Source organism: Lissotriton vulgaris, chromosome 11 (genome assembly GCF_964263255.1).
Source record: "Lissotriton vulgaris chromosome 11, aLisVul1.2, whole genome shotgun sequence".
In the NCBI taxonomy this organism is placed as follows: Eukaryota; Metazoa; Chordata; class Amphibia; order Caudata; family Salamandridae; genus Lissotriton; species Lissotriton vulgaris.
Window position 1 is genome coordinate 382,443,918 of NC_141699.1, and position 8,689 is coordinate 382,452,606.

The window sequence follows — 8,689 nt, forward strand, 5'->3', positions numbered from 1 at the left end:
GGGCAATGGCGTAAAGTACTGATAGAGTTCCCGGCTGCCAAATTTTGATAGCGACCATCTCTTGCATTTACAGGACCCACCGTCACAGCGCTTCCTGTAAATGTGGTTTACGTAGGTGTATTTAAAGTTTGATGGACGGCCCTGTCAACACAATAAAGCCATGCAGCAATCTTTCATTTTTTTTTTTTCAAAGACAAAATCCCAAGGGCGATTTTCTTTTTGGGGAGGAAATAAAAAAGCAATTAACCTCTCGCCGTACTAGTCTTCTCCCATTGCGTGGGTGTCATTTTACAGTTTTCACTGTCCCTTACTGCCAGGTTTTACCTGGCGATGATGGATAGTAAAAACTGGTAATTTGCCTGCCTCCTCTAAATCGAGGTTTGACCTTCTGTCCGCCCACTCTGATGGTTCTTACTCTGTCGGCTATCGGGGGAGTCTGTCAGCGGCATCGACATACTGAAGGTTTGCCTGACTCTATATGAGGCAGGCGGACCTTCAGTTTAGCAGGGAGAGCACTCCATCACAGTTGTGACTGAGTTCCCTCTCTGCCAAAGTATAAATTGAGCCCTTAGTCTTTAAGTCCCAATCCACCACAGGAGTACTCTTCTACAGCCCTCAGGGGAGGCACTTGGAAACTCACAGGATGTTAGGCGGAGGCAAACAGCTGGCTCCAGCCCAGGCCCAGTTGCCACTGGTCAGATGGGTACATCCAGAGAATGGCGTCTTGTAGCTTGTTGTATCCCTGTAGCTGAAACAGGAGGTCAGTCTAATGACAGTTGGAGTCCACTTCTTTGTCTTGGGTATAAGAGGGAGCAGGTCCAGTCCTTACGGGCACAGATAGCAGATGCAGTCATTTTCTGTTCTTCCTCAGGTTTAGCAGTGTTCTGAAATGGGTGCTTGCAGGTGCCACATTTATGCCTGGTACCAGCTAGTCCGTGTGAATGACTCCTGATCATGGCTTAACTAATTTGATAAATGTTCTTGGGGCCAACCCGACCCACTCTGGGTATTTCTAAGATGACGAAAGTCTTCGACCACACTAAACCCGGCCTCGGTTGGCTGGGGTGGGTGAGTGTATTATGGTAATCCTAGTGTTTCTGACATCTAACACTAAAATCCAGTTTGAGGCAGCCACCGTACCCACAATAAACCCAGAGAAAGGTATCTGGTAGGACGACAAAAGCAGAGCCTTTCATAGCAACCAGATAGTGGATTGACAAGAATTGTCTTGGCATCCTGTTATCCCCTATTCCAAGTGTGATCCAAATGTTATATGTGAACACAGCAGATCTGTCAATCAGGTTTTGACACTGAAGCAGGATTTGACACTGAAGTTTCAAAAATAATGCCCGCAGCCCCCACTTTGCATTATCAGAGGAGACATCTCTTTCTATTCAGACCAGTCTATTGCTTGGCCCTAGATTTTTTTACTGTCACACTACGATGGTAGACCTGAAGCCGTGTTTGTACTCCCACTGTAGTGTAAGGCACAATAGGTCCTGCAGTCCACTAGTGGTATTTGACTGGCAGGACCTGTGTACTCTTTGTACTGTATAATAGTGTCAAATTAAGTATACCAATTAGGAGTATGCCAATTAGACCATGGTAAAAGCTGGAGCAATAGCACCTTACATATGTTTAGCAGGGCTAAAATGCACAGAGTTCTAAAGTCAGCACACATAGAGGATCCAGGAAAAGGTGTAAATCCAGGGTGATCAAGCAGAAAAGGTAGAATTCCTGCATGCCCCAATAGCCATATTATAATCCTTAATTGTCATCAGAGGTATAAAAGGGGCCCTCACTGCTCCCGCCTGTAGGCTGAAGGGTTAGCACTTGCCTCTCCCACTTCTTCCACACAGGCCACACAAAGTCCTCTAGTGGAGGAACTCACTCCCCATGATCTGATAAATACAGGCAGCTCTGAGACTCCTAGAGGAGGTACTCACTCCCCATCATCTGATTAAATACAGACAGCTCTGAGACCCTTAGAGGAGGTACTCACTCCCCATCATCTGATTAAATACAGACAGCTCTGAGACCCCTAGAGGAGGTACTCACTCCCCATCATCTGATTAAATACAGACTGCGCAGAGACCATTAGAGGAGGTACTCACTCCCCATCATCTGATTAAATACAGACAGCTCTGAGACCCTTAGAGGAGGTACTCACTCCCCATCATCTGATTAAATACAGACAGCTCTGAGACCCTTAGAGGAGGTACTCACTCCCCATCATTTGATTAAATACAGACTGCGCAGAGACCATTAGAGGAGGTACTCACTCCCCATCATCTGATTAAATACAGACAGCTCTGAGACCCTTAGAGGAGGTACTCACTCCCCATCATCTGATTAAATACAGACAGCTCTGAGACCCTTAGAGGAGGTACTCACTCCCCATCATTTGATTAAATACAGACTGCGCAGAGACCATTAGAGGAGGTACTCACTCCCCAACATCTGAAAAAAAACAGACTGTGCAGAGACCCTTAGAGGAGATACTCACTCCCCATTATCTGATTAAATACTGACTGCACAAGGACCCATAGAGGAGGTATTCACTCCCCATCATCTGAATAAATAGACTGCGCAGAGAGCCTTAGAGGAGGTACTCACTCCCCATCATCTAATTAAATACACACTGCGCAGAGACCCATAGCGGAGGTAATCGCTGCTCCCAACTCTTCCTCACATGCTGGTAAAGACCTTTGGAGCAAGTTTTCACTCGATCTCTAATTACGTACAGAGTGTGCAGAGGTAGTACTCACAGGTACTCACCTCCCCTATTTGCTACTAGTTCCACTCAGCTAGTGCTCTCAGGTCCTCACCTCGCCATTAGCTACTGGCTCCACTCAGATAGTACTTACCTCCCAAATGTGCTGTTGGTTCCACTCAGATAGTACTCACAGGTACTCACCTCCCAAACTTGCTATGGGTTCCACTCAGATAGTACTCATGGGTCCTCACCTCCCAAATGTGCTGTTGGTTTCCCTCAGATAGTACTCACAGGTGCTCACCTCCCATATTTGCTGTTGGTTCTGCTCAGTTTGTATTGTATTGTAATTGCATTTATATAACGCTTACTACCCCAGACGAGGCGTCGACGCACTTTTTCGATGAGTAGCACGCTTCTCGGGACCCATAGAGGATTAGTGTTAAATTAGTATATTGTAACATGCAAGTACATTTTAAGTGGTGGATAGGTTAGTCAGTTATTTGGATATGGAATGATAGCAGAAGGATAGAGGAGGACAAAGGTTTGTATTTATATGGCGCTTGTTGACGAACGCTATTCAGGAAGCCCATAAAGGATTAGTGGTGAATTAATATGGTGAAATATGAAGTAATTTCAGTGGTGGATATTAGTCAGTTACTTGGAGTGAGAAGGATAGCGGAGGGATAAAAGGGGAAGAAAGATTTGCCTCCATATAGCACTTGTTACCTCTGATGGGTGTTGAAGCGCTTTTCTGGCCAGTAGCATGCCACTTCGCAACCCATACAGAATTAGTGTTGAAAATTAGTATAGTATAAATATGAAGTAATTTGAGTAGTGGATATGTTATTCAGTTATTTGGGTAGTAAATTATTATAGTTGAATATGGAATTTGAGAAGTGAACATGTTAGTCTGTTAATTTTGATTGAAAAGGATAGCGGAGGGATAAAAGAGTGCAGGATTTAAAAACATTTTTTAGGTGTTAGCAGTAGGAGGACGCTTTTGGATGAGTAAAAAGGAGTTTTGGAGAGGAGGAGTCAGAGGGTAGAGTTTAGAAAGGTTTGTTTTAGGGGATCGATATAGTATAAAGAGGTGTCAGATGATGCATGGAGGGGTAGAGTAGGAGAGAGTCTAGAAAGGGTTATTTTGGCGATCATAGTAGTGTTATGAGGTTTGGGATAAATGAGAAGAGTGGATGTAGAGGATATATTGATAGATGTATAGGATGAGAGATAGGGTAGTGCATTGGAAGGTGTAATAGAAAAAAGTTTAAGATGAGTCAGAAGGTTGGGCTAGAAGATATATTGAGCGAAATATTGGCTGAGAAATAGGGTAGTGCATTGGAAATGCTAATAGAAGAAAGTGATAAATATATAGATCCATAAGTACATTGAAAGTATATCCATACTAATAATATAAAGAGAGAGCCCAAACCTTTGAGGCGGGTAATCTCAGGAACCACAGCACCAATCACAACACCCAATACAGCGTTGGAAAGGGCAGTTGGAGCAAAAGGACATAGGCTATACAGACGCCCACCATATACATTTAAAAGGTAAAAGAACCGTGCCAGCAAAGTAGTCCCTTGTGGGCGTGTCTGCGTTGTGCTGTGGGCGTGTGCTGGGGGGCGTGACAATCACTGGGGGCGTGTGGTACATTCCACCCTTCATGCCATGTCTCATATTGTGTGCTAATCCCACCCTGCTCCCTTTAAATACCCCTGCACCCCATGATCATAACCCACCCTTACTCCTTAAAATACCCCAACACCGTTAAACACTAACCGATCTTAACCCTATAAATATACCCTGTACCCCAAAACCCAAACCTATCCCTAAACCCTAAAAAATACCCCTATACCCCAAAACCCAAACCTAGCCCTGAACCCAATAAATACCCCTGTACCTCACAACCCAACCCTACCCCTGAACCCTAAAAATACCCCTATACCCCAAAACCCAAACCTAGCCCTGAACCCTAAAAATACAACTGTACCCCAAACCCAAACCTACCCCTGAACCCTAAAATATCCCTGTACCCCAAAACCCAAACCTAGCCCTGAACCCTTAAAATACCCCTGTACCCCAAAACCCAAACCTACCCCTGAACCCCAAAACCCAAACCTAGCCCTGAACCCTAAAAATACCCCTGTACCCCAAAACCCAAACCTACCCCTAAACCCTAAAATTCATCTGTACCCCAAAACCCAAACCTAGCCCTGAACCCTAAAAATACCCCTGTACCCCAAAACCCAAACCTACCCCTGAACCCTAAAAATACCCCTATACCCCAAAAATACCCCTATACCCCCAAACCCAAAACTATATCTGAACCCTTAAAATACCCCTGTACCCCAAAACCCAAACCTAGCCCTGAACCCTAAAAATACCCCTGTACCCCAAAACCCAAACCTAGCCCTGAACCCTTAAAATACCCCTGTACCCCAAAACCCAAACCTACCCCTGAACCCTAAAAATACCCCTATACCCCAAAACCCAAACCTAGCCCTGAACTCTAAAAATACCCCTGTACCCCAAAACCCATACCTATTCCTAAACCCTAAAACTACCCCTGTACCCCATAACCCAAAACTATATCTGAACCCTTAAAATACCCAAACACCCCAAAACATATACCTCAGTACCCCAAAACATATACCCCTATACCCATACTTACCTTATCCAAACATTAAAAAAACATGCTTTTACCATTCATGCATTTACAACGAATTTCGTTGTAAATGTATGCGTAGTAAAAGCATATAAAATTTAATGCCATGCGTTATAATGGCATTGCGGAGTCATGGTACTTTCGTAATGAAAGCATGCGGAGTGATGGTATGCGGAAAGAAAGTTGCGGAATAATCGGTGTTTACCCTCCCCCGGTAAGTACATTGGTGGCACGGCGGCCCACATCTCCAGCAACATACTCATATTTTTTCACCACCCATTTGAAAAATGCATAGGTCTCTCTCATTGATGGCCAGCACCAACATACACTTTTAGACACACCTCCTGCCACAAGTTCTAGAATTGCGAACTTTAGAGCTGGGGAGCTACGTTCGAATCTCGGCATCAGCTCAACATCCTGTGATTCCAGGCAAATCGCTTTGTCTCCCCGTGCCTACCACAAATTAATGTGTTCTTCTGTAATGTAAATTGTGCTCATGCCATGTTGTCGAGTTTGCGCTATATAATATTGCAAAGAAATATAAAGTAGGGAAATTCGAGTTCACACACTACTGAACGCGCACTCTTAAGTGCATCAGCAGTGCACTGTGAATCGGAGCCTTTCACAGGCCTGTCACAGATAAGAAATGCTATCAAAACGAAATCCTACAAAACAATATACTACTGGCCGGCAGCAATTCATACCCGGACAATGTCGGCACGGGCTGCTATCAACAATGAAATCATAAACCAAGGACTTATAGAAATTGAAGACTCGCTGTATCTATTAAGCGAGAAGTCGTTACAAGATTTCAGCCTGCCGCCAGCGGTCCGAACTAACCTAACTGGATACCACAAGATCGCTACCGCACACAATATTCCAGAGCTAAATAACTACCTTGCTCAACACTTGCCTAACTTAGTTCCCGATCAACAACTCGCCTACAACACCATAGTTGATAGTGTTGAAAAGAAGCAAGGCAAACTATTGTTCATAGACGCCCCCGGTGGCACAGGAAAGACTTACCTAATCAACCTCATACTTGCCAAAGTTCGATCTTCTGGGAATTTGGCTCTAGCTGTTGCTTCATCTGGAATAGCTGCCACTTTGCTAACACCTGGGAAAACAGCACATTCTACCTTTGAACTGCCTCTAACAGTTTCCCTTGAAAGGGATTCAATATGCTCTATTCGGAAATACGGACCTTTGGGGACACTGCTTCAAAATCTGTCTCTTATCATGTGGGACAAATGTACAATGATACTAAAACCATTGCTGCCTAGCCTTTTTTTACCCGGACAATGTCGGGACGGGCCGCTAGTAGATACATAAAGGAGGTAAGTATATGTAGATTAAAGATATTGATAGAGACACAGGATGAGAAATAGGGTAGGTCATTGGATATGCTTTTTCAGAAGAAAAGTAACAGACACACAGATCCAAGTAGATGGAAGGTACATAGATGCACAATGGAAGCATGTACCTGTAGACCAAATATGTTTTTTATTTATTATTATTATTATTATTATTATTATTATTATTATTATTATTATTATTATTATTATTGTTATTGTTATTATTATTATTATTATTATTATTATTATTATTATTATTATTATTATCTTTTTCTCTTCACAGCATAATTATTTTACATGTTTCTACAAAGTAATACACAAAGATAGGTACATATCTATAGGGAAAACAAATGCTTATATACAGAGGAATATGCTGTAAATTTCTGTTTGCATATGGTGCTTATGTGGGGAAGAGCCAAATCTTGAGTAGTTTTCTGAAGATAAGGTTGTTGTCGGTGGACCTTATGTTGGGGGTTAAAGAGTTCCATAGTTTGGCTGCTTGAACAGAGAAGGATGTGCCACCCATGGTTTTTTCTTGCATGGTGGGATTTTGAGGCGAGATGCTCCTTCTTTTTTGAGATAGTACTCACATGTACTCACCACCCACATTGGCTATTGCTTCCACTCAGCTAGTACTCACGGGAACTCTCCTCCCCCATTTGCAACTGATTCCATTTAGCTAGTACTCACACTCCCCCATTTGCTACTGATTCCACTAAGATAGTACTCACTAGTACTCATCTCCCCCATTTCCTATCGGTTCCACTCAGATAGTACTCACCTCTCACATTTGCTACTAGTTATCGTCAGAAAGTACTCACCTCCCCCTTTTCACTCAGCGAGCAGGTAGTGCCTGGTGGATACTCACCTCCTCTCGCAGCTGCTGCAGGTTCCACCCGGCCTGCACGCAGTGCTCCACCGCGCCACATCTCATGGCGGTCACCAGGTTCTGGCACCAGTACTCCGCTCCTTGGCCACACTCTTCCTGAAGAAGGACATTTCCGGTCACAGCTAGGAGGCAGAGGTATGGATTAGTGATAGAAGGGATGAGTAGACGAATGAATGTATTTTGCTAATTCTGCTGAGTGATACGCTTCGCGGTGCTTGTGTGTTTGGGCAGGTGCACTCCGATACCCCCCATCAGTGCGGCTGCATCCTTACATTCCACTGTATGGACGGAAATAATTGTCTATAAGCCAAGACCTGTGGTTGTTAAGTGATGTAATTGTAATTGCATTTATATAGCGCTTACTGTGCTTCTAAGCTCGTTATTAATATAGATGTCTGTGAAAAGGAGCTGTGCAGGTCTACGCTTTTTGAAGTGTGCTTAGTAAAGAAGTTTGAAAACAAGCTATGGCAAATCCATCAATGCTGGCTTTTCTGTAGTGAGAAGGGTTCCGTGAGCTCCATAAACACGTACAGAAGAGGTACTGCAGTGCCCGTCTCAGTGTGAACTTCCCTTGGCAGACAGAACATACAGAGTGCAGACAGTAGCAGTGCAAGCTTCAGTCACACACAGACCGTGCACAGCATGGCAGCAGCATAGAAAGCTCCCCTCACACAGCACAAACAGAACATCATCAAGTTACCCACTCTCTCTGTGCCTGTCCATGACACACAAACCGGTACAAACCTTCCAGATGCAGAGACAGAACAGAGAGAGTACAAACAGTAGCAGTGCAAGCTTCAGTCACACGCAGACCGTGCACAGCATGGCAGCAGCATAGAAAGCTCCCCTCACACAGCACAAACAGAACATCATCAAGTTACCCACTCTCTCTGTGCCTGTCCATGACACACAAACCGGTACAAACCTTCCAGATGCAGAGACAGAACAGAGAGAGTACAAACAGTAGCAGTGCAAGCTTCAGTCACACGCAGACCGTGCACAGCATGGCAGCAGCATAGAAAGCTCCCCTCACACAGCACAAACAGAACATCATCAAGTTA

At 44.1% G+C, this 8,689-nt stretch overlaps 1 protein-coding gene across 1 annotated transcript in view; it reads right to left on the reverse strand.

Annotated features, from left to right (window-relative positions):
- The window catches only part of SFTPB (surfactant protein B), a 98,443-nt gene extending 90,171 nt beyond the window's left edge, over positions 1-8,272 (reverse strand). The window contains exons 1-2 of the mRNA XM_086942479.1: positions 8,261-8,272; positions 7,608-7,811 (exon numbers count right to left, since the gene is read on the reverse strand). Coding sequence (XP_086798605.1) covers positions 7,608-7,811; positions 8,261-8,272 — 216 coding nt within the window. The remainder of the gene's footprint in view (positions 1-7,607; positions 7,812-8,260) is intronic.
- Positions 8,273-8,689: the final 417 nt, after the last annotated feature.